Source organism: Ictalurus furcatus, chromosome 16 (genome assembly GCF_023375685.1).
Source record: "Ictalurus furcatus strain D&B chromosome 16, Billie_1.0, whole genome shotgun sequence".
Classification (NCBI taxonomy): domain Eukaryota; kingdom Metazoa; phylum Chordata; class Actinopteri; order Siluriformes; family Ictaluridae; genus Ictalurus; species Ictalurus furcatus.
This window is the reverse complement of record NC_071270.1, coordinates 6372327-6399184: the sequence shown is the minus strand read 5'-3', so window position 1 is coordinate 6399184 and position 26858 is coordinate 6372327. Positions and strand designations below refer to the sequence as shown.

At 40.3% G+C, this 26858-nt stretch overlaps 1 protein-coding gene across 9 annotated transcripts in view; it reads right to left on the bottom strand.

Annotated features, from left to right (window-relative positions):
* Positions 1-26858, bottom strand: part of LOC128620370 (cAMP-specific 3',5'-cyclic phosphodiesterase 4D) — a 195069-nt gene that overhangs the window by 9498 nt on the left and 158713 nt on the right. For 4 of the 9 annotated variants that reach the window (XM_053645309.1, XM_053645308.1, XM_053645312.1 and 1 more), the window contains 8 exons: positions 25927-26118; positions 16421-16457; positions 15664-15740; positions 15355-15404; positions 10993-11105; positions 743-836; positions 391-566; positions 65-163 (listed from right to left, as the gene is read on the bottom strand). In XM_053645309.1, the coding sequence (XP_053501284.1) occupies positions 65-163; positions 391-566; positions 743-836; positions 10993-11105; positions 15355-15404; positions 15664-15740; positions 16421-16457; positions 25927-26118 (838 nt within the window). Of the gene's footprint in view, positions 1-64; positions 164-390; positions 567-742; positions 837-1883; positions 2990-10992; positions 11106-15354; positions 15405-15663; positions 15741-16420; positions 16458-19372; positions 20007-23594; positions 23658-25926; positions 26119-26858 lie in introns of those variants that run through there. The other 5 variants (XM_053645307.1, XM_053645310.1, XM_053645311.1 and 2 more) reach the window with 3 other exon arrangements.

Below are 26858 nucleotides of genomic sequence, written 5' to 3'. Positions count from 1 at the left end.
TTGTAGATTTTGACAGGAAGTATAAAGCAGTCGGATAGGGAGTGGATTTTCAGGAAGATCTTACCTGAAAGATTGTGTTCATCATCACTGTTAACGGCCTGTTTCCAGAAAACTCTGTGACTCTGAAAACATTAAGGCCCCATTTGTTTACGTCTTCCAGTTCCTGCAATGAAATTAAAAAATTTGTTATTTTATCTGCTTATGCCTTATGTGATGGAACAGCGACCTTCCTACAAGGTCAGAACTACTGTACAGTATATCCACAGTAGGTCTCTACTGTATATCCTCATCCAATCCGAATTCAATTAAAGCTATTGAAGGCCTATCTCTGGTTGGAACACTGAGTGATTGAAGACGCACTCTAAAATGAATGAACCCTCAATATTTCACCTTGGCTAAGGAGTCTTCTGTATCTGTTTTGACGCCAAAGCGAGGGATGTTAGAGTTGGTGAGGCTGGTACTGTGCATTAGTTTCTTCACACCACTTATTTGTGACATGGGCTTTTTTTTCTTCTCCTTCTCCTTCTGAGTCTGAGGCGAGGGCATCTCCACGTCATGTTGCTTGTCTGTGAGTGAGAGCAGAGAGAGCAGTGCAATCAGTGCACCAATAAATTTCCTATTGCCTCCACTATGTGAAAATTTCACTAAGGAAAGATGTTAACATACACATTGTTCTATTGTTCATAAGTGTGTAGTGCTCTGGGACCTGATGACGTGACCTTGGTTTGATGGTGCGAATTACCTAAGAAGGTGTTGGAGATGAACTCCGAGACCTGGTTTCCAGATCGGCTCATCTCAGACAGGTGGGTGAGCTCCCTGTTCAACATCCTCTTGAACTGGAGCAAAGAAACATGGACAGAAATGTAATAAGTGATGATGGTAAGATACAGTATTACAGGCTCTAACACAATATATATGTGTGTCTATGTGGAGTTTTGCATGTTCTCCCCTGACTCTGTGTAGTTTTCCTGTTTCTCTAGTTATGTCACACCTCCCAAAACATGCATGTAGGTGGCTGTGTTGCAAATGTCCCTAGGTGTAAATAAGAGAAAGAGAGAGAGAGCGAGTGTGTGTGTGTGTCTGTGTGCATGTGCGTGCGCGCATGTGTGTGTGTGTCATCCTGAGATGGACTGCCATCCCATCTAGGGTGTATTCTCGCCTCATGCCTAGTGTTCCCGTAATAAGCTCCGGATCCATTGCAAGCCAGGCTAAGTGGTTACTGAAGATGAATGAATGTATGGAACCAAACTAGCCGCCATATTTTACATAATCTCAAAACCAGATGTCAGTAAACCATTTCGATAGAACTAATCTAATAACATTATATAAATTAACTTAATGCAGTATATTCTCCTTTTCCTTGTATCCAAGTCTTTCAAAAATATTTTTTTTATTTGGTTTTCTGTAAGGTATATATGAGAAAAATGTCGGCTCAATTTATTATTCAGTCAGCCATGGACACTGATATTAGACCACACAAAATTTACTCCTTTTGAAATTACCAGTAACATTCTGTCACCTGATGGCTCACAAATTGAATTTCTCTCTTTTAAGACCAGAGAAGAAAGAAAGTAAAAAAATAATAATAATAATAATAATAATAATTCTGACTGAAACACTAAATAAACCATATAAGAATTTCCCTTTGAATATATTATAGATTCCAAATGTATAATTTACAGATTTGTTATTCACAGGTTGTCAAACCTGTGTGGAGCACCATCGCACAGGACGACACCATCGCACAGGACGACACCACCCACTAGCTTTTTTCAGATTCAGGATACTTTAGAGCAACGAAACATGATTCTCAGGCATGATAGATCTAAAATCAGTACAATAAATGGTATTCTAGATCTCTAGGAAGAATCAATATGCCATACCTTTATATATCCCAATGAGACAGAGAGCAAATAATTTGCTTCAGGCATTTTCGCAACCAGCCAAGTCACATATAAAGAATAAAAATCTGTAGATCAGCTTTTGTTCATTATCTCAGGCAAAAAGTGCGTCAGCTGACTTCTGATAAAACTGAAGCGTCAAAAAATTGCTAGCTGTGAGCAGGTTGATCATATTGTCTCGCTTGTGCCGTGCAAAAAATGGCAGGAAAGGGAGGATGGTGTGCTTGTGGGAAAAAAAGCATCAGTCCTGTCGACACCTTCCAAATAAGGGACTGCACTCGTATTGGATGCAGCCCGAGCCCACCGACCAACCAATCAGCACTGATTACAACCAGAGGAGAGGGGATGGAGTGGTTAAGGCATGCTGATGGAGGAGTGCAAGCCTTAAGGACAGCCATTACCGTTCTCTCCTACCCTGTCTCTTAACTCATAACACATATACCAGCTTTATTAACCACCAGATGGATTGATCCACAAATATTGTGCAGACTATAAAATGTAAATCTTTCACTTGATGATAATCTAAATTGCAGATGAAATTCCACTTGCGACACATCAAAGCTGAATTAACAGAATACAACGTCCTCTCATTCACCATTAGAGGCTAACCTAATGAAAGCAAAGCAACAAAAACAACAGTGGCGCATTCATATGGAGATGACAAGACCCCACCTGGAATTCATTTAACCTGACTATGAATGTTTCATGTGCACATCACCAATGAGTTCATTTGGTAAACAAATTAAGCTATCACAAGACCCTTTATTAAATCCATGGCCAGCAGCTAGCTTTATTGTACCATCTTTGGCCTATTTGAATATGTGGCTGAATGCTGCGTGGTATAGTATGGCTACTGCTTGATGAAGAACACAGCTCTTATCAGCTTTTGCGTCAATGTAGGTCCTGTATGCAAAGTAAGAGCATAATGTGCTTGAAAGGAGGGATGGACAGTGAAGCCACATAAAGGTATAAGTATTAAACAACAGGACCAGACATCAAATAAAGTGGTATTTGAGTCTGGCCACTATGAATCAGGCTGGAGTTGCTGGGCAGTGTTCTCCTTTGGTGTGTTGGAGGGTCACCTAAATATAAAAATAATATTTAAAAAAATAAAAAAGTCATTGAAATGAGTGTTTTTTACTCTCAGGCAGGCGGGAGCAGCCAGTGAGATAATTTCATTAACATGAATATGTATTGGCTGCTTATTCATTAATCTCTAGTAACTGCGTTATTTATATCAGGGTCACAGTGGTTTATTTGCTTATATTTTGAGAAATAGAACCAACTACGTTCATTCGTGCATAATTGCAAGCAAAAATGAAAAGTATAGGAGCGGGCAGGATGTCCAGAGTGTCTGCAGGAGTGGGTGGGAATGGTTTGAATTCCTTTAGGAGCAGACAGGAGTAGGATGTTATTTTAAAAAAAAAAAAAAAGTCACGCACACACACCTCAACGTTAGGCCTTGCATGCAGGAGTTGTTGTTGTTTTTACTGCACATTTATATAACAGGATGCATTGTTTCACTGTAGCACTGAGTTTCTATTTTATCAGGTAGACCTATCTGCACTTTGTAGATATACAATTATTGTCTGCATGCCATCTGTTGCAATGGACTGCTATAGGACCCTCGCTGACCAGGGATTTTGAGTCATTTTCATCAGGCATGGTAATGTACTGAACCTGAAGCATCGTTAATAAAATCTGTGCATGCAAAAATGAATTAGCTATCTTCTCTACCTGAATACCTACCAAATGTTGCAAGTCTAATAAAGTGGCTAAGAAGTGTATATTCTAGAAATAAACCAATAAACTGAGTTTACGATAAAACCCCCAAAGTGCACAGCACATGCCCCTGTGCCCCTTTTATCTCATAATGCTAACTTTCACAACACACGGTAAGACACGCACTCGTACACATCTGGCTCCTTTTATGTGAATATTGTAAACAGACTAGTAGTTGTGTATTATAATGACATGTTTTACTTCAACAAAACTGAGTGGAATCAGATCAGTCAGCATTTTGCTGCCATTTCCAGAGTGAGTAGTGATCATTAATTAAACACAAATCAGATGGTTTGCCAATATCAAACCGACAGCATGATCTCAGAATGAATTTTCTAAAATAAAAGCTAAATTGCTTCCACTTCTACCTCCTGTCATGGTTACGCTTGATCCAGTTGGTACTATTATGTTTTCCTACAGTTTCCTAATCGTCTGCACCCAGTGCACTTCGGTGAAGCCGCCAACTACTGTACCAATAACACAATGGAAGTGCTGCACACTGGTCCGCTGTAGCTGTTTTGAGAGCGCACTAGGCCTCTGTGGTTTTCTGAAAAGGGGAATGTGGTGTTTTCTGAAGCAGGCTGAGGCTCTGGACTCATCTAGAGCTCGGGTGGCTTTGATTAAAGCCGTCGGCGGCGTCTTTGAGAAGTCCATGGCTTGGCTTTTCCTTCCTTGTGGTTAAAACTCTGAAGTGAAGCAGCGGAGTGGCAGTGACTCCTGCACCACAGCGTGTGTGTGCAGAACCCGAATGCCTCTCAACACTCAGCCACAGTCCTGGAAGGAGGAGTGGTCTGCGGTCATCTCTTTCTCTCTCTCTCTCTGCTTGACTCTATACTTCTCCTTGCTCAGCTTTGCCTTTCTATAGCTTTGGGTTTGTATCCTGGCACAAAGAAGCCACCAGCTTCATAATCTGCAGGGTGTGGCATTTGTTAAAACGGAGGTAGAGGGTAACGCTAACAGCATAACAGCTCTGCTGGCAAATAATTAACTCAAGATCTCATCCTTTTTTTTCATTTTTTTTTTCATCAGAAGTACAATTGTACTAATAATGATTTTTCAACTTTAAACAATTTCTCTTGTGACATAAGAGTAACAATGGCCAGTAAAAGTGACTAAATAATATGAATGGAAAAATTTAGATTTTGGTTCATGTCAATTTTTGAACCCTGTTACATTTCAATATAGTGTCTCTTATATAGGAAATATACGATAGCACTTATTTCCACTTATAGCTGTAACTAGCTAGACATAGGTAGTTAATCTAATATTGCAGTGGCAGAATATAGTCCACTATGTGGTGATAATTGTTCTCAACTTACCTCAAAGCAGATGAGGAGGACAGTTTAGGTTTGCTCAAAGACTTAAACGCACATTATTTTTATCTCTCATGAGATCCTACGTTTCCAGACTTAAACTATTTGTGAAAAGCCATGCAACACACAAATTGTAGCCTAACACCAGATATATTATATTATATTATTGTATAATAATATATAGATAATATTGTATAAATCCATCCAACTATTTTCTATACCACTTATCCTTCAGGGTCACGGGGAACCTGGAGCCTATCCCTGGGAGCATGGGGAGCACCCTGGACGGGGTGCCAATCCATCACAGGGCACAATCACATACTCATTCACACACCCATTCATACACTACAGATACTTTGGACATGCCAATCAGCCTACCATGCATGTCTTTGGACTGGGGAGGAAACCGGAGTACCCGGAGGAAACCTCTGCAGCATGGGGAGAACATGCAAACTCCGCACATGCAGGGCCATGGCAGGAATCGAACCCCCCAGCCATTGAGGTGTTAGTCCAACATGCTAACTTCTAAGCCACCATATGCCCAATATGGATCTAAATGTAAACCAGAATATGCAAAAGATTTTGTTTCTGTATATTTCGTTAAATGCAATTATATTAGTAAATAGCAAGACAGCGGTAAGATGAACTTTATGTGGCAAAATTAATTTAAAAGTCATAGTAGCATAAAATCAGCATAAAGGTTAACAGTACATATAGTCCTGACCATACAATTTGGAATGTCCTGGAAAAAGAAAGACACCACTGGTGTTTTAAACACCCAGACACTGAAAAACAAGGAAAATAACATCAGCTGATGACAGAAACATTGTAAGAAAAAAACAAGAACAGCTGTTGACATCACCAACAACATTCACACTCATGAGCAGTAAGAATCGAAAAGCCAGACTGACATATGAGCCACAAACGTTCTGGAACCAAGATTAACCTCTATAAAAGTGTGGAAAAAGAATGGATCTGCTCATGATCCAAAACCTTGAAGCTAATCAGTCAAGCATGGTGGAGGTAGTGTCATGGCTTGGGCTTGCATGGCTGCTTCTGGAATGGGCTCACTAATCTTTATTGATCATGTAATGATCATAACAGCAGAATAAATTCAGAAATCTATTCTGTCTGCCAATATACAGAGGAACTATATCCAGTCTAATTGGGAGTAACTTCATCATGCAGCAAGACAGTGACCCAAAAAGCACTGCCAACTCAGCAGTGGAAGGTTTTAGACTGGCCAAGTTAATCACCAGACCTTAACCCAATTGAACATGCATTTCACCTCCTGAAGAGGAGACTGAAGGGAGAAACAAACAACTGAAAGAAGCTGCAGTACAAGCCTGGAAAAGCATCACTGAAGAAAAATGCAACAATTTGGTGATGTCAGTGGGTCACTGGCTTGCTGTAGTTATTGCAAGCAAGGGATATGCAAGCAAACATTAAGTGTTATTTATTTAATTTACTTTAAGACTGTCTGTTCCATTACTTTTGCTCACATAAAAACTGGGGTCTTCCACAAAAGATGCCATGTTCTAAGTTATTTAACACATCAAAATATAAATATGAGGAAATGAAAGCTGAAATTCTGATCTATCATCATTCATCTTTTAATCTCAAACCCAAATGTCTTTGGTGTATAGTCAAAAGAAAAAGAAAAAAAGAATTGGCCTTGCGGAGGGGACTGTATGAGAGAGGAGTGTGTAAAAACACCATCTTTTATGACTTGACACTTGGCTTAAAACTCCCACTTATACAGCAGGAAATAACACTCCTTAAACTTTCGGGCATGCTAAACTTCACAAACTAGAAATCCAGTACTCATTTAAAGCCAGTCGTCTAATAACACTGATTGAGTCTGAAAACAGGTTTCAGATTATACTCCTCGGGCAGGCCTGTATACTCTTAAATGCTGAAATGGTGAAGGCCTAAGATGTTTCCTTGCACAGGCAGTCTATTGGAGTCCCAGCATCACTGAAAAGGGATATCCACATATGTGTCTTACTTCTGAGTCATACATTCACTGAATCATCACACCAAAACCGCCACCTACTCTCTTCTGAATCTTAATATAATTCTGTTATTGTAAATCATACTCATTTATTACTAATCTAAGTGAATATATGAGTAGGAAGGAGAGACAGAAGACCTAGACCTCTCTCTCACTCTGTTTTCTCTCTGTCTGGCCCCCCACTCTACCGGCGGCTCAGTTTGTTGTGTTTCCATAGCAACCGTGAGCATGTAGGATCATGCCTAGGCCTCCTCAGTGACAGAATGGGCGTGTTTGTTGCAGTTTATGTGGGTGTTTTTGTGTGCGTGTGTGTAGGTATTCAGTTAATCAGAATGCAGTGTGCTTGGCTGATTCCAGCATTTCAGCAGCATGCTTGATGCACTTAAGGACAGATATTAAACAAGCAGGAGAGGAGGAGGGGCCACGCAGCACCAGTCCTTTTGATTGGTCCAGAGCAGCCATGCTACAATGACAAATGAGTGGTCCGAATCAATGATCCAAACAGTGTTCTCAGAAATAGACTAAACCATCAGGTATCAAAACTGAAATGGAAAAAAGTACTGAAGCAGTAAGTTACTGAACTTAACTGAATCAGAAGCATTTTCTTTTCAATAATAATGTTTTTTTTTTTCTCAGCGAAAAGCCACGGATAATGTGCTGATTCATTATGGGAACCCACGTTTCTAAAGTCAACGTATTCCATCACTTTCGTCTTCTGTTCTATATTCAGCAATGTAGTGCCCACTGACCTCGGTTTTATCACTTGACTTTACAGTAGTTCTATTGGAGAATCAATTTTACAATACACCGTATCCTATGTTTCTGTTACGTACAAGCGACTTAATATTTTATGTACACACTTTACCATGCATCTATAGATCCTTTGCCATGCTTAGGGATCATTCTGGCTGTGTGTGTGTGCGCAAATGTAGAAGTGCAAATAAGAAACAGTGGTAATGGGACAGGGACTTAAATAACCTTTTTACCATGTTTACAAAGACCATTTTCAACAGAATATTATCTGTTCAATATAACACCTGATACATGAGCACAGAAATATAAACACGACACCTGATCATGAAAAAGATCTTTATGTTAGTTAGAGCAAATGAGCAAAGCATATGTACCATCTAAAGATCTAAATCAGCAAGGGCATAAATGTTATATGGAATATATTTCGCAGAAAAAACTTTTGAAACGTGTGTCTGCGTAATACAAAACAGGAAATGATGCCAACAGTCATTGGTAACCATCTCCTTGGCTACAGCATGCAAACTCTGAATATATCTTCCATAATGTAAATAGCTTGACGCCTACGGCATATTCTAATACTACAGGATGTTAAAAACTGTACAACAAACAGCATTCAACATGATGTGTATGGACCATGAAGGAGGGATAAAAGTGTCTGCTCTATATCAAAACGTACAGTAAGCAACAGTGTAATGGTATTTATTTGATAAGAAGCATTTGCTAGCAACTAGGAAGTGTAAATTGGGGGAACTAAGGTGTGTAAATTAGGGGACCTAGGAAGCATTAATTAGGGAAACTTGGAAGTGTAACGTATGGGAACTAGTAAGTGAAAATTAAGGAAGCTAGTCAGTATACACTAGTGGAACTAGAGAGTGTAAGTTTGCGGAAGGAAAGTGTAAACTAGGGAAAATAGGAAGTAGAAAGTTGGGGAACTAGAACGTATCAATTTAAAGTGTAAATATATAAAGAATATAAATATAAAGTGAGTGAGAGAGAGAGAATGAGAATGATGGGTCATTTCTGTATGTATGTCAGGACCAGGGGCCCTAGGTTCCCAGATATCTTGGGCGTATCTCTACCGAAACAATGATGCCGTTATCACTTGCTAAGGTTCCTAGAAAGAAACTGGCTTAGAGAGCATAAACCAGCTTATCGGTTCCTAGAAAGCTTTCCTTTTGTTCGGCAATACAAGGCAATTGTGTTACAAGAATTGTTAGATAACCAGCCATGAGTGAACATGGTTTTCATTTTGGATTGGAATGGCTACTCTGCTCAATCACTCTATTATTACTGATGAGTTCAAGTGCTGATCTAAACTCAACACATGTCCGTTTTTCAGGAGAATTTTAAAGATAATTTTGTAAAATCCAAATGAGCTTTACAGATCTTTATTGGAAAGGGTTTAAACAAAGCTTTTCATGCTTGTTTAATGAACCATAAACAATTATTGCACATGCACCTGTGGAACAGTCCTTAAGACATTAACAGTTTACAGGCAGTAGGTGATTAAGGTCACAGTTACAATAACTTAGGACACTAAAGAGACCTTTCTACTGACTCTGAAAAACAGCAGAAGAGAGATGTCTAGGGTTCCTGCTCACCTGCGTGAACATGCCATAGGCCTGCTGCAGTGAGGCATGAGCACTGCAGGTGTGGCCAGAGCAATAAACTGCAATGTCTGTAATGTAAGACGCCTAAGACAGTGCTACAGGGAGACAGGAAGGACAGCTGATGGTCCTTGCAGTGGAAAATTACATGTAACCATGTGTCCCCCCAGACGTGATGGAGAACTTGCAAATGCCTTGGTGGAGAGTGTGGTAACATCTCACAGCAAGAACCGACAAATCTGGTGCAGTCCATGAGGATGAGATGCACTGTAGTACTTAAAGCAACTGGTGGCCGCACCAGATTATCCACCCCCCCCCACTTACTTCAGGGACTCATTACTCCATTTCCGTTCGTCAAATGTCTGTGAAACTTATTCAGTAGTTGAATATTTTTGTTAGAAACAAAAGCAGTTGAATGTGAGAGGACATTTTCTTTTTTGTTGAGTTCATATCAGAGCTATATTATATGAATAGCAGCTAGCAAGTATATCATGTGCAGCACTCTGTTTTTCTATAATAATATTCCAGGACCGTTTATGCCAAAGAAAACATTGTAATTAAGCATCTGAATTCAATCCACACTGTGGTCAGAAAGCGGATTATGGTGCATGACCTTCAGCATAATAGATAGGAATTCCTCTTTCTCTTCACCCTTCCCCCCCACCCCCCACCCACACCCCCTCTGCGCTAACCACAGTAAACAAAATAATATATATATATAATATATATCCATCTACTATCACAGCACTGAGCACAATGCAACACTCAACTCCAGTGTAACCACAGTCAAAGCAGAAAGCCGCATCAACAGCCAACGCACAGTAAACATCCACACGCTCCACTGCAATCTGACATCCACAGAAGCCACCATCAGAGATATAATGCAAATGACAGTGAGAGTGCAAGAATCATCCGTGTGTACACCAGCACACACACACACACTCATGCAGATGTCCACAGGTTGATGAGCCAGTCAGACATACTCACATAGCATCACAATCATCCTGTCTTGTTTTGATCAGAGACACCGGTACATTTACAGAGCAGAGAGAGCTACCGAATGAGAGTGTCATGTCAGCTGATGAGGAGGATGACCCCTGTAGCGGCGTGATGGAGAGTCCTAACCATGCCTGACACACGTCTTGTGCGTAACATGTGGTTTGTGTACATTCGCCAGACAGCGCATCCCTTGGGTGGCCATCTTGGCTCTGGCTAATAAGTCTCAGCTTACTGCTAAACCTACATTACCTGCTTGCCCTGACCAACAGTGAAAACAGTAACTCATAGGAAGATGGCATATGTGCCATTAAATTGCTGTTTATTGAAATATTATATTGCAGGGTTTTTTCCTGCCACTGCCATCAGTTAAAAATAATAACTTTAATAAGAAAACCATCAGACCCTCATATAAGTGTCCCACTATTTTATGTTATTTGATGTGCATTGTCTGTCATGATTCAGCATAGCACTGGAGTCTCAATATTTTTGTTGCATATGTACGGGATGACAATAAGAACTGATGTGACTTTACCCTTCAGGAGTACATGGGAAATTTTATGAAGATCTTGAAAGAAGTGAATGATATGCACCTTCAAGCAGTGGAAGCTGGAAGGCTTACTCACCTTGTTGGAGGCCATCTCGCTGACAGAGTGGCGGGTCTGCAGCGTCTCCAGCTGGTCCAGGCACCAGTCAAGCTCCTCCAGTGTCTCGGTGGCCAGCTTCTGGTAGGCCTCCTCTGGGGGGAGACAGGAGGGGAGGGGGTGATCAGTTTTGAGGCGTTTCACGGGGCTAGCCGAGGCCTCGTACCCGGCCATTCCGCGCTGTCCGGATTTCACGCGCGGGTGACTCTTCATGCTGCAATGTAAAAGAACTCTCCTACTAGTAAGAGGAGGACTGAAGGATCTGCTCTAAGCTCCTGGGCCTGGGAACCCCTTCCATTTAGTCCAGAGGAGTGCAGAAAAGTCCAGATGAATGAGAGAAAAGGAGTTATGCTGGTGAGAGTCCAGCAGCGCAGGGATCCTGGCCTACAGAGCAATAGAACACCATGCTGTAACTATGCAAAATCACACAGCACAAAATCCTGATCCAGATGCGTCACTGACTAACACAACAAATCTGCATCCCAACACATGACTAGTGCCAGTCTCCAGTAGTGGTCCATCAGGTGAGGGGGGTGATCTGGAGGAGAGTGAGAAATTCAGAAGGACAGCTCTTGCCTTTCAGTCATGCACTTCTTTCTGAAAAAAATAAAAGGAGCAGAGCAGAAAGCAGAGCCCCCCCACTTCTCTTGCACCTCCTCTCCAGCTCCCTTGGCCAAAGACCAGACCCCCATATGAAGCTGTAGGAGCACAGTGATGAGCTTCTCTCCTCTGTTAGGGAGTTAGCTCAACAAGCTGATATCCAAGCTGATTGAAAAAAAATAAGAAAAAAAAAAAGGAAACAGTGAGCCAGTAAGAGCTGAGCAGCACCTCAACGTGGCGGCATGACTTAAGAGGCTTTGCTTTACACAAAACACAATCGGTTTCCTGTGAAAGCCCAAGCCTAAAGAGCCGGAGAGCACGACACAGGAAAAAAAAGAAAAGCTGAGCTGGAGTTTTGGATTGGAGTCGAGTAATGCTGTAATCTGAGCAGCTGTCAGTAGGAAAGGAGCCTTCTCTCTGGTAGAAAGCTGCAATGCAAATGTAAGCATTACCAAAGCACTAGATATTTGGTTCACTAGATATGAACTTTCCAGAGGGAATTTACATACGGGTTTTACATATACACTGTGTGTAAAAACAAAACAAAAATAAAAATGATTTCAGAGAGTACACTGCATCATATGAGTATTAAAGTGTGTTAAAATAAATGCATGAGCAATATCTAATACGAGACCTGACACAATTGTCAGTGCAAAGAAAAAAACAAAGCATTTGGTATTGAGAGGCTGGACTCACCAAGAGTGAGACAAAGAAATGTACAATGAGACCCATGTTAAGGGTCTATCTATGTGATGTGTCACTTTCACCCCTATTCTCAGTCTGTCCCCCCTTTCAAAGGCTGTACAATCGCTCAGGAGCGTTTGCAAGCACAGGGGACCACTGTCCTTGCTGACAGCGTCTCCTCTGACGTCAATGGCATTCTTCTCATGTTTAGTGCAACACTCGGAGGCTGCACTGGCTCAGCTCTAAACTCTGGACTGGATTCTCCAGAATTGGCTGGGAGAAAAGAAAAACCTCTAAAACATGGTTTTCTGGTACTGCTGCCTTGTGATAAAAGATTCATTCCAAGTCAGGGATGTTGGGTCAGATTTGGCACGAGGGTTTCATGTGTGTCATCATGGTACAACTTTAGGCACGAAAAGCTTGTCAACCAAATGTACTGCAGCTATAAAAATACAAGAAATCATTTAAGAGCACAGTGCGACCGGAAACATTTTACTGAAACATAATTTTCCATGAGTGGCACAGTGGTGCAGCAGGTAGTGTTGTAGCCTCACAGCTCCAGATTTCCCAGTTTGATTCTGAGCTCGGGTTACTGTGATTTCTGGAGTGTGTATGTGTGTGTGTGTGTGTTTATGCATGGTACCCTGCAATGGACTGGTGTTCCAATTTGCCACCGCTAACTAGTTTAAATATGTTTTAAACACAATACATCTTATCTATTTACAGTTATATTTATTGATGTGGAACATCTGCAAAACAAATTATTTATGTTACAACAGTCGTTCCCTCACCAGCCTCTCGTTTGCTCTCCTGAAGTTAATCATACAGGATTTCACAGAGATCAAAAGTGTTTGCCGCAGCTTTTTTCAAAATTTGCGATGCAACTGTCAGAGCTTTTTGTGCTTTTTTTGTGTGTGGAAAACTACTTAAATCGGTGAAATTGCAGTTGTACGAAATTGTTTTGTACGGTCTTTCGCATTGATGTTTGTTCGTAAATGAGACCTTTTAGCTGTACTCATGTTCGAGCATGTGAATTGAAGGGGCCTTTGGCTGAATGTGCGTTGTGATGACGTCACATGACCCGTTTGCGGAAAATCTGTGGTAATTTGGGAAAATTGCAAGCTCCTTGCAACTCGAATATTGCACTTTCCTTGATTTTGAGTTCATTTCTGCGATCACAAAATCGCTAAATCCTGGAGGGACTGGTTAATAAGACAAAACAACGCAGCTTAAAGCAAAGCACAAAGACTTTACAGTTTTAGTGCTGATTCGGCTAGTTCTGAATAAAGCTTGAGACTCTTGCTACATGCTACATAAACGCCTCCTCACGGAAAAGCTCACCAGATCAACAGTTACAAAGATTTTATAAATATGTTTGTGAGTGTTTGCCATACAAGTCCCTGTGAATTCACTGTTACTATAGAGCTGCTGTTATAGAACATTAATGAACATTTACTGACCAATCAATTTCGAGAATTCAACAGCGCTGAGGTTTAAATGAAACACTTAGCAAGGTTTTTTTTTTTTAACTTCCTGTATAATCCTGTGATCTCATCCTGCTTTCTCACAGTGAGACACTTAAAAGCGGGTAGGAATGCCAAATACATCTTTGAGTAAGAGCTGTAGTGCTGTGTTCATGAAATCATGCATCACAGTAGGTCAGAAGGTGGGATGGCAATATTCATGGTGTGAAATTCCATGACTCAGGAAACACATGGAATCTGTGCCCATTGTGCCAGCCGGATGGCATGTCCTCACACCCTCCCACAGCATGTCACCCCAATCCGTGGCACACATACACACATAGATGCCACTTCCAAGAAAGCAGTAGGGAAGAAGCGGCGTTGTGGAAACTGGCTTCTCCATGTCCCTGGAGGACGCTGATGAGTGATGTCAGAGCTCAGATGACATCACTCTCCACAGTCTAATCCGCTTGTATGCATATCTCTCTCTCTCTCTCTCTCTCTCTCTCTCTCTATGTCTGAGGCATTGCCTCATCTCCCCTAGTTCTTATTCCGTTCACCTTCCAAACACTGCATTGCCAAGGAGGGGGCAGAACCTTGCTATTTTTAGCAGGTGCTATTTAAAGCATAGCTCATAATATAACAGATCAATCAGTATCGGCAGGTGCCACTAAGAACAGCCGAGTGCTGATTGAGCAAGGGGGTGTGAACAGTGCCGCTATACTTCACTAAATACGGACTCCAATCTAGTGTAAGAGGCTCTAAACAGCCTCGGGCCTAATACATGCTGCATTCAGCATTTCCCAGTTCAGTGACAAATAAAATAGCACTGATCAATTTGAGAAGGAAGCAGAAAGCAAACAGTGCATTGATTGACAGGCTCATCTTCTGAGTCATGGCAAGGTGCTAACATGCTTTCATCCAATAATATTCCATCTCTTGCTGAGGAGGTAGGCAAGAAAACAAAGTCGTGTGTGTACGTCAGGATTTTTTTTTTGTATTATTACAGAACAACCAGCTGCTTTACACCAAGTAATAACATAAATGTGCATTTTTGGTGAAAAAAAATGCAGCATAATTAAAGCAATTAGATTTCCTACCTAGGCAGACTTTCAATCAGATAGTTAATCCATATTGCATTCCTCATATACAGTACATTACAGGAAGTGGAAATTAACCCCACTTAGAAATCACTGAATTCATTAACAGTAGTTTCCAGTTTCCCAGTGATGGAACCTCCACTGTTTGAGGAATTGGCAATGTGAGCTCCAAAGAAGTAGTTTGTCTCCCTCTACAGGTATAAAGCCAGAACTGCAGGATTCCTCACAAACAACAAGGTTCCCGGTAAAGTTTGTCTCAAATAAGATTAGATCCTTGTCTGTATGTTTGAGTGTGTATTCTACATGTATTCACTTAACAAATAACTGACTAAATAGAAAACACATTTCTGTGAAACAGTATGGTGCAAATAAATGTCTTTTTTTTTTTTTTTTTTTTTAATAAACACATTTTCAGGCAATGTCTAATGTGTCCTACGACATTTGATACACCATTAACACGCTCAGTCACATTCATACAATACAAAATGAAATCTTACCTGTGAAGGAGGCTTTGGGGAGAGAAGGTGGGTTACACATGGGGGCCCTCCTGCAAAATGACCATATAAGGAGAAAATAAATTACTTCAAGTGTGTGTGTGTGTGTGTGTCTCTGTGTGTGTGTGTGTGTGTGTGTAGACTTTGGCAGTGTCTTTAATACATGTGTAACACAGAATATCTCCAAACCAGTGTAATAGTTTTACCCATATACTGTACATACAGTACAATACAGTTACAATTTACAATACAATACAATTTACCCATCACAGTGTAATAAATATTTACACACAGTATTATAACTGCACTCACTTATTTGTGGTTCTTTCTTGCTGCAAGTTGGTTAATGCTGCAAAATTGTTCCGTACTGTTCTCAAACTAGCCAGTACCTACCGAAAGAGAAGGGGGGAAGCAGAAACCAGAATTATGTAAACAGGTTTGAGTTTAATAAGTATGACATGATCAGCTCTTATATGAAAAGGGTATGGGGATTAAATATCCCTTCAGCATAAGGAAGCAACATTTCACTGAGCTTATAAAAGAAACAAACATACTAAAACGCCCTCATAATTTCATCAAATACACAACTAGTTTTACACCAGTTACACTCCAAGTAATTGTAACACCAAGATCACTATGTCACTCTGTGATTTGAAGTTGGTTTATTTATCTTATAAAGCCAGTTACAATCATGTAAAAACATATCCAGGGTATATCAGAATGCATATCGCATTTTATGCCACAGTGCTATTCTGGATTCTAGTGCTATTCTGGTTAGACAGTGTTCATTTTCTCCAACAGCAGCTAGACATAATTATAAATGTTTACAAAGTACTAGATGTCATTCATTAATAAATTCCTTGACAAACTGCTGTGGTATGACAGGAATAAAACACTTTGGGACATGCTGTTCTAGGAAAATAATCAACTTCATAACTTGATATCGGTGACTGCTTCACTTGGGCTGCATCACACCTCTTTGTTGTTGATTGTTTTCCTATAACACCACATCTCGTTGTCTTTTGTATTTCTGACTGCTGCACTGCTAAAGGAGCTGATGGGCACTAACCTGGGCAAACGGCGTTACAATCAGGTCGTCCCCATGACTGCAAGAGAGTGGACACATTATTAGCAGTTTGGTACACAGATACTGTGTCAGCTCTTCTACAGTGGCTCTATGAGGAGCTATTTATGTTCCTTATGTGTGTGCTTTATTGTACATGTCTGAAATGCTGCATGCATTTTGTCACCACAAAAGAACCATATCATTAAGGGCAAAAGACAAATGTTTTCACAATATAGAGAAGTGTGTGCTGGATAAGTGAAGTGAAGGAGAGTGTGATCTAGTATTTTACTTTTCTTTGACGATATGGTTTATCTGTGTGACAAGTCCAAGGCAGGAGGAATGGGGTGCTTGTCAGGCATTTCTGGATATGAATGTGTTTATTGCAGGTGAATGTTAATTAGTGAGATGTAGAGAGGAGGGAGATCCATCACTGAGGGACACAATCATTAATTCTCAAGGTGCATCAGGAAAGCCTTCGATATCAGCATTTAACTCTTAATATATTGTGTTTGGGCCAGTATTTTATATTTTTATTCAAATCAGATTCTGTTTGGATCACCTTAACGTAACAGGTTTAAGTAAATACAGTGCATTATTGGTACCTTCCATAAAAATGAGCGAAAATGAAGATGTAAAAATAACAGCACATGCAATAAGTGATCATTTTAACTCAAACATATATTAATATCTCAAACAGAATTATTGGCACCTTTACAATTAATATTATATGACGTGATTTTCTTGCTGTAATGTCTAACAGGATTGAAGACACTTAAAAAGACATGTTAAACCACTTGTTTAACCATGCACATGTCAAGCACCATTATATTCTTAAATTTGTGAATCTAGGCTGCCCTCTTCCATTTAGGTTTAAATCTGCATAGTCAAATCTGCATGGTCACTGAAAAGCATTATGTTTGGCTCATCATGTTGTTCAAAGCTCTATCTGTGGCATTTGTCTGAACCTCCTGGCAGAGGCAACCAGGTTTTGGGCTGAAATATCCTGATACTTAGCAGAATTAATTATGCCATCAGCATTCATAAGAGCCACTGAACCACCAGCCACAAAACTGCCCCAAAGCATCCATGACCCACCTCCAGCCTTTACAGTGGAGCATCAGGTGCTTTTCCTTGTATGCAATCTGCCTTTGTCTCCAAACATGTTGATCTGATGTGATCTCACAATCATGTATCACGAAAGCAAGTGTGTCGATTCAATTACAAATCTACATATTACATATTTTAAAATACTACATAATTCATAGTGACGTATACACAAACCAATCGTGATGTTGCACAACAAGTTCAAATGTCATTGGACAATGTGGAATAGAGCGGTAATTTCCCACTCTAATTCATAAATCGGTTGAAAACTACATAGCCACAGTCTGTTTTCAGTTTTTTAACAAGGGTGAAATGGCTAAAAGAACAAGACAACGAGTATCGTGCTTTCCAGTCCGAACAGACAGACGGATTTGCATTTGTGGAAGTCGCATTAGTGGTATTAGTACTTACAAACTGCATTTTGAATTGATTCACCATTTGATGAAGCTAGTCATAATTGGTTAAATAAAGTCCAAGTGCCACCTACAGGCCTATTAGGTAAAGTGTAGGCTGTTAGATCAAAAAGAAGCTAAATGTGAAATGGCCTTTTTTTGCATTACCACTTTTGATAATTATGCAATAACAGTAAGAAGCGTATAAAATGTAAAAAAAATAAAATAAAATAAATAAAATTGTTTTTGTTTAATATGGCTCTTTAAAGAAATAAAATCACAGCCTTTTTTGGCTTTCATGGCTCTTGCCAAATGTAAAGGTTCCTGACCTTGCCAATAATTGTGGAGGGCACTGTATGTATAATTAGCCTGTGTAAATATGAAACAAAGGTGATAATCACATCCCCTCCATCTCTGTGAAGAAGTTATGTTTCCTTGACTACACTTTAGAGTGCGAATGACTGAAATGAAGATATGTTGTGTGTTTTAAAGGAAACTTTTGTACATTTGTGCTATAAAATGAAAACAGATTGTCTGGCTCAATGGCAGTGACATCATGACCACAGGGTGTATATCAAATGAATCAGTGTGTAGAACGCTGTGTATGCCATGTGTTTATAACTGTGCACGCTGCTTCAGTGCCCCTGTCCTGGCATGGCTCGGAGTGTTCCTAACACAGAGTCATGCCGGAGACGTTTACACTCAGAAAGGTCAGAGCTAAATCCATCCGCTAACAAGTCAAGAAAGAACAGTCTTTTCCTGCTGCGCCTCTCATTCTCATACCGTATAACCCTTCTCTTTTTACACTGTGCCTCTCTCCACTTCTCTCCTTTGATCTGAGTCAGTAGTGGACTTATTTATAGCCTAATGGTCTACAGCTATCCACAGGAGCACATGAATTCAACAACTGCTACACACAGCACTCTACAACGTGTGTATATGGAATTTTTAGTAGGACCCAATAGACTAAGTCCACTACCAGTTATCAATACAACGCTTTAATCCAATGATCTGTATTGTTTAAGAATATGCAAGGCATGCAAATGTCATGAGGGAAATCCTATGGTGACAGAAATCAATAGTTTTGAGTCATTTAGGAAATATATATATCCATAATAAATGATCCATTTTCTACAGCACAAGATTTGTTGCAACCAACAACACATGGGCCAAAAGACCTAACCTAAAAGCAATTACACACCAACAACACATCGCTTGACAAAAGTGTATGGCATGCTCAGATAGATCAAAGGCAGAGCTCTGCAGTTTTCATGAAGCCGATCACACCTTCGTAACAGAGCAGGCAGTATACACTGAGGTCCAAACTGAGACCGAGACTTGGTGGCGTGCAGGAGAGAGCGGCGGAGGAGTGCAGGAAAGAGAGGCGGGGGATAAACAGCTCCGTGGTGTTGGGTGCAAAGTGGGAGATATCCACATCTGGAACAGCAGCAAAACATACCGGCGTCTGTCATTGGGCTCGCTGAAGAAACGGCATATGACCCGCATGGCCGGAGTCGCTTGTTTGGAGGTAGTCTTGTGATTTGACCTACCGCAGTGGACATGTGTGTGGACTTGTGCGTATGTGTGTTCCTTGATCAGCTCACTCAACACTATATCTACATGCACTGGTGAAGTGAAAGGTCACTGGAAGGAGTGTGGAGTGTGTCACATGCTTTCAGACGACTCTGTCAGTATGGGATGTGGCGCAATAAACTGTTCTAAACATAGCTTGAGACCCAAGCTTAACAGTGTGTGAACAATCCAGAGGTGTTTAAAACCACATACAATAGAAACACAAGTTAATTCATCATAAGTAGCTAAATAAACCAATTCAAGCCATAATTCTTGTAAAAACACTTGTATAGAAGTATATGTATATACACCGATTAGCCATGACATTAAAACCACTGACAGGTGACGTGAATAACATTGATTTATTATTATTATTATTGATTTATATTAGGTAGCAAGTGAACAGTTAGTTCTCAAAGTTGATGTGTTGGAAGCAGAAAAATGGACAAGTGTAAGGATCTGAGCCACTTTGACATGGGCCAGATTGTGATGGTTAGACGACTGGGTCAGAGCATCTCCAAAACGGCAGGTCTTGTGGGGTGTTCTCGGTATGCAGTGATTAGTACCTAACAAAAGTGATCCAAGGAAGGACAACCGCTGAACCAGGGACAGGTTCATGAGTACCCAAGGCTCAGTGGTGCACGTGGGGAGCGAAGGTTAGCCCATCTGGTCTGATCCCACAGAAGAGTTACTGTAGTACAAATTGGTTAAAAAGTTCATGCTGGTTATGATAGAAAGGAGTCAGAACACACAGTGCATCACAGCTTGCTGCGTATGGGGCTGCGTAGCTACAGACCGGTCAGAGTACCCATGCTGACCACTGTCCACCGCCGAAAGCACCTACAATGGACTCGTGAGCATCAGAACTGAACCATGGGGCAATGGAAGAAGGTGGCCTGGTCTGATGAATCATGTTTTCTTTTACATCACGTGGACTGCCGGGTGCGAGTACATCGTCTACCTAGGGAAGAGATGGCACCAGGATGCACTATAGGAAGAAGGCAAGTTAGGCGGAGGCAGTGTGATGCTCTGGGCAATGTTCTGCTGAGAAACCTTGGGTCCTGGCATTCATGTGGATGTTATATTGACACGTACCACCTACCTAAACATTGTTGCAGACCAAGTATCAATTGTTTAGGAATGGTCTGAGGAATATGACAGAGTTCAAGGTGTTATTTTGGCCTCCAAATTCTCCAGAGCGGAATCGGATCGCGCATCTGTGGGATGTGCTGGACAAAACAGTCTGATCCATGAGGCCCCATCTCACAACTTACAGGACTTAAAGGATCTGCAGCTACCACAGGACACCTTCAGAGGTATTGTGGAGTCCATGGCTCGTGGGGTCAGAGCTGTTTTGGCAGCACAAGGGGGACCTACACATTATTAAGCAGGTGGTTTTAATGTTATATCTGATCGATATATATTTATATATCTGCTACCAAAATACACTGATATATAAACATAATTAATTAATTTCATAATTTCAGACTAGCAGAATAACACTCATTTAAAAAAAAACAAAAAAAAACAGTATCAAATAGTAACCAGAGGAAACAACAGGAATTAACACAGGAAATGCTGTGTTATTTTTTGCTATTCCTCACAAGTGGTCTGTCAAATGTGATTAAATGAAAAGCGTGCATCTGCTTTCACATAAGTCTCTGCATTATGCATATAGTGGTGCAGGGATACATGCAGAACCTGCAGAGGCAGGCGAAACAGTAGGGAAAGAAAGCTGAGGCATGAATGTAATCCATCAGTACACATCGGCTTTATATCTGTGCACTCATCAGGGCTTAAACTACACCAGGTTTATTTCAACTCGCCAACACTGTTGTGCACGTAACTCATAACTAATGTGCATCTGTAATAGTAATGATAGTTTGCTTTAAAAGATTTTTCTCTGTCAGTGTTTTCTGAGGTGTTATAAGACTCCATCTACTGTTGAACAAATGGCAGTGCTGTGAAAATGGAAATCTTGGTCCTGATAGGAAAATGAGCTCAAACTGACTCTCATGAGCGTCACTGTACATTACAGAATCTCTTCAAGTTAGATTTTGTGTGTGAATAACATAGTAACACTGTTATTAATGTATTAATATTAATAACATTCTAGATTTCTTTTCTCTTGATTTCCTTCCGTCTTTAATGATTATAGTCTACTGGATGTGTTCCCTACTCCAGCATTCTTTGCTCATTTCTTACATTTACACTAAATTTACTTTCACCAAATCCTTCGCATTCCTTATTTTTCTTTTAAATAGCGTCCCTTAAGGGCTCAGCGTCACTGTAATGAAGAAGAAGAAGCCATTATTTGTCACATATACATTATAGCACAATGAAATTCTTTCCTTCGCATACCCCAGCTTGTTAGGAAGCTGGGGTCAGAGCGCAGAGTCAGCCATGATACAGCACCCCTGGAGCAGAGAGGGTTAAGGGCCTTGCTCAAGGGCCCAACAGTGGCAGCTTGGCAGTGCTGGGGCTTCAACCCCCGACCTTCTGATCAGTAACCCAGAGCCTTAACCGTTGGTTTCATGTTAATAATATATAAATTGGTTGTTACCACATTGCTTAAGCTGATTCATATCACTGTGTGAATATGCAGATGACATGACCATACTTGGACTCATTAAAGTCATCGTATAGGAAACTGGTGAATAGAATCATAGTCTATGGTGAGGAAAATTACCTGGTTCTTAACATAGACAAAAGCCTCTGCAGCCTCTTATCCTTAAAGGGTCTGAGGTGGAGCAGGCTGATAGTCACAAGTTTTTAGGCCTTCATATGGCTGTAAACCTGAGCTGGGCTGATAACACCATGGTCATAGTTAAGAAAGCACAGCAGAGGCTTTACTTCATCAGGCTGCTGAAGAAGTCCAGACTCAGCCGTCAGCCCCTCACCCAGGCTTACAGAGGCCATGCTGAAAGTTTTCTCACCAGCAGCATTACCATATGGTTGGTAAATACCACCCTGGCTGAAAGAAGATCACTTCACCGGGCCATCAAAACTGCAGAGAGAATCATCAGCTCTGAGCTACCCTCTATGGAAATATTATACACACAACGTTGCAGGAGAAACGCGCAGAGCATTCTTAGTGATCAAAATCACCCAGCTCACTGTGTGTTCAGGTGGAATAACTCAGGATATAACTGAAGACATCAATGGCCAATATAGATCGCCACTCATAAGGCACATTTTTATAACAGTTTTTTTCCAGCCACTGTCAGACTGATTGCAAAAGACATTAAGATAGGAGGTATAATATTTCCCTCCAGCCTCACTCATAGCAGGGACATTTAATTCATACACTCGACCATCTATGAATGGGTTGTGTTTTTAATTTTCTTACTGGCTATGCCAGATAGGGTTTTTATATAATAATTTATTTTAAATTTGTTATTTGTTAAATTAAATTAATATGAAATGAAATTAAAAATTAATTAATAAGTTAAATTAAATGAAAATTTATTTGACTGAGTTACAATGTACCTGTACTGCTTTGTACCTGTGCATATGGCAATAAGTCTGAATCTAAAATCTAACATTCTGCACCTCTCAGCAATCGAATCCATGCTCATTTCTGCACACATTTCATCAAGAAAGATCATTGCTTCTCTTCCAAACATATGCATCTATTGCAAGAACATTCATGTTGCTTTGGAAATCTTTAGAGGAATTTGTTACCACTACATCTGTGATGTTACATGCAGAGCAGGGACAATGCAAAAATAAATAAATAAAATAAAATAAAACAAAAAATGGATACTGTTGCATATACACGCACAGATAATCATCCATCCAAACACACACACTTTCATGCCATGAGTGAGAATCCCAAGCTTGAGGCTCAATTCAAACGGTCTCCTCCATGCAGTTTCCCTCTTAACCTGTGTATCTGATGCGTTTAATGCCCAGAATCTCTGTATGATTATACCAGTTTGAGCTTTTGCAGTGATTTAGTAGCAATTCTGTGCATTAAAGCTGAGGGCGGGAGAGAGGGACAGGGTTCTCAGTGCATGTTAGACCATGATGCTCGTGTCTAAGAGTGAAGCAAGCCGATGCGGTTCGTACAGTAGGAGAGCATTCATTCTGGGAGCGCCAGCACTTACGTTCCACTAATAACCGGCTCAGAGCGCCGAGACACCAGGCCTGGCCTCTGCAGATGGTTATTCCTATCGATAAGGACACAGGTCGTGAATCACACACACTTTCGTACGCACTCAACAGACATTAACCCACAGATACACACAGATATACACAACAGACAAACTTTTTGCATAGCTTTGTGACTTGACTTTGTTTGCTTATGGTGTGTCAGATTGACTGTGAGAAAGGCAGAGTCGCGCTGAGAAAGTGACATGATGAGCACTTGTATTAACAAACAGAAACACATATGTATTAAACGTCATTTACAATGGTATTTAACATCGTCACATTCTGAGGTGAGACGTAACAAATTACAATCGCTCTGTTACTCTACTTAAGTCTGGTTTTCTTTCACCTAATACTTTTGACTTTACTTACTACTCAATATTTACATTTATTTTCAAACACTGCAACACTTACATCTATTTCTTTATAATCGTTTTTATTTTATCATCAGACAGCTTTAAGTATTCTATCTAAATTCCTAAATTAAACAGATATGACTGAATCTGTACACTCTACCCATCACTGTAATCTGTTTCTACGTACATTTTGCATTCAGCTAGTTTGTATCATGTTTTTAACATCTGAGAGATATTGTCCCACATTTCTTGGTGAAAGAGGCACTAATCAGTCCGTACAGGATTTCAGAGTTTTATGTGATTGATGCGGCCAAAAACGCTCGATGTTCCTGCGGCTATTTTCAACACTTGCGATGAAATTTGTGGAGTTTTTTGTGCTTTTTTTGTGGAAAACTACTTGAATTGATGAAATTGCAATTGCACAAAACTGCTTTGCAAGGTCTTTCACAGTGATGTTTGTTGGTAAACAAGACCTTTTAGTTGTTCGACGCATGTGAATCGAAGAGGGCTTTGATTGAATACACATTGTTATGACCTCACATGACGCATCTTGGCCCAAATCTGCAGTAATTGTTTTTAAAAAATTGCAAGCTCCTATGAATATTGCAGAGTTTTGCGTTAATTTCTGCGATCACAAAATCCTGGAGGGACTGACTAATATACCTTCAGTAACTAAAATCGGTGTGTGATTTGAGGTAGGCATGTTTTTTCTTTTGTGAATCTCTGTGAAGTTAAAATTGAACAGTTGTACCTTTCTACTTCTGAATATTTACTTAGGCAAGTAACTGCACATTGACTTGAGTAAAGAATTCATGTATTTGTACCACCTTTGGTCATATCTCAACCCAAGAGCCAAGGATTAGGAGTAACATCACTGCAAACTTTAGTTTGCATGCAAATGGACATGTTTATTTTACTCTAAGTATGACAGCAGAGTTGGAGAATTGAGCATAATTACAGGAGTATAATTGAAGAAGCCCTGTATCCCTGTATCTGCTCTCTCCATGTGTGGACTAAGAATACACAATGAACTATAGACATTTATAAGAAAAACAAATAAAGCTGCTGTCCTCAAAGCTTTCTCAGAAGAACTAAACACAGCTGATCAGTCATCTCTTACAGCTTTGAGAGTGTAAGATACACACCCTATGGCTATAGAAATAAATGGGTGAGTGGCCAGTTTCTTGTGTGTATATGCGTGTTTGGTTTGTGTAGCATAGAAAGACAAACACAGAGACGTGATATGTCATGCATCACACTTTGAGTTAGGTGGTAAACAGTTTACACATGTCCTTACAAGTGAACACTTATGTGCATGTGTACACAAACACACACACACACACACACACACACACACACACACACACACACACACACACGTAGTATGGTCTGAATCATTCTAATAGAGCTAGTCTGTTTGAGCTTTAGTCATATTTGTCTTTCAATAATCTGTTATACTGATTCAAAACATAATAATTGTTACTAAAAATTAGTCTGAATTGCAAGCCAATAACAGATGGGTTTTTATAGATTGTGGTTTTAAGATGATTCTTGTGATTCCTTTCTCAGGGCTGACTTTATTTGGCTATTTGTACTAAAAATGCTGTAAACCTCAAATATATAAACAAGTGAGATTTTAGAAGCAGAAAGAAATCAAACTGAATTTCAGAATGCTTTGAAAAGCCGTTCACATGTGCCAAGGGTGAGACATGTGAAAGAGTCCAAAATTCTTTCTCACGCTTTCATTTTATCCGTGCATGAATGATGCAAGGGCTAAACATTAAAGGCACACACTAATCTTCTTGAGGAAGCATTTAACTTCAGGAAATACCTAGTTTTCATGAAGGGAACAAAGGAATTGCTTTAGGCAGCATGGGCTACTGACTAGAGGAGGAAATGAGTGTGTTAGCCTTCCCTGTGCCTGAGTACTCACATGTCGCTGGCGATGGACGAGTTGCGGGACATGGACTTGGGCGACAGGTCATAGTCGCTGTCCGAGCGGTAGAGGAAGGACTCCCTCCTCTGGTTGTGTGGAAAGTTGGCCTGGATGATGAGGCCAGAGCCTGGACTGGTCATGGGATCCAGGGGACTCCTTCCTGAAGACGTGCCATTGTCCACGTCAAAACTGCAGATACAGGGGGGGAAACAGTGAAAAAACTAAATATCTGAATCAAACATATCCAGTGGGTCACCAGTATTGTGGATGACCCTTCTGCTAGGTGCTCTAATAAGCTTTACACTTACCTGAACATACAGTATATTGGGCTCAAAAGTCATGAATGACATTATAAATTTGATTGGCTTTAACTGAAATGGCATGTTGCAATGTCTTCAATATTAAAAAACATTTTTGACTTTATAACAAAACACTGGTTCCAAAATATATATCATGTATGTTTGTTTTGGCTTCTGTTCTAGTCTCTATCCCTGTCCTGCTATTGGTTTGTTACCCAATCTCGTTCACCTGTTTTGTGTTAATTCTTGGTTAAGTCTTGCTTTTGAAATCATGCTTTTGTTTTGTTATGCCCAAGCCTTGATTTCTGTGATTCCTAGTTCCACATTCTCCTGATTAAAGCTTCATCTGTATGATTATGGACTATCAGTGTTTCACTGTTGCCTGCCTGTGTGACCCTGGAATATGATTCTTAAGGGGAAAAAGAACTTCTCAAATGAATGAACGGAGAGATCTGAATTGATTTAAATTTAAATCCAACCTCTGGAAAACTAGGACTTAAATATATTAATCCATGTAACCCAAATGCTCAGGGACACCTCATGCCTCCCCTGTTGAAGACATCCTGTCCTCCTGAGACCAAAAACACTAAACAGACACACACACACACACACACACACATACACACACAC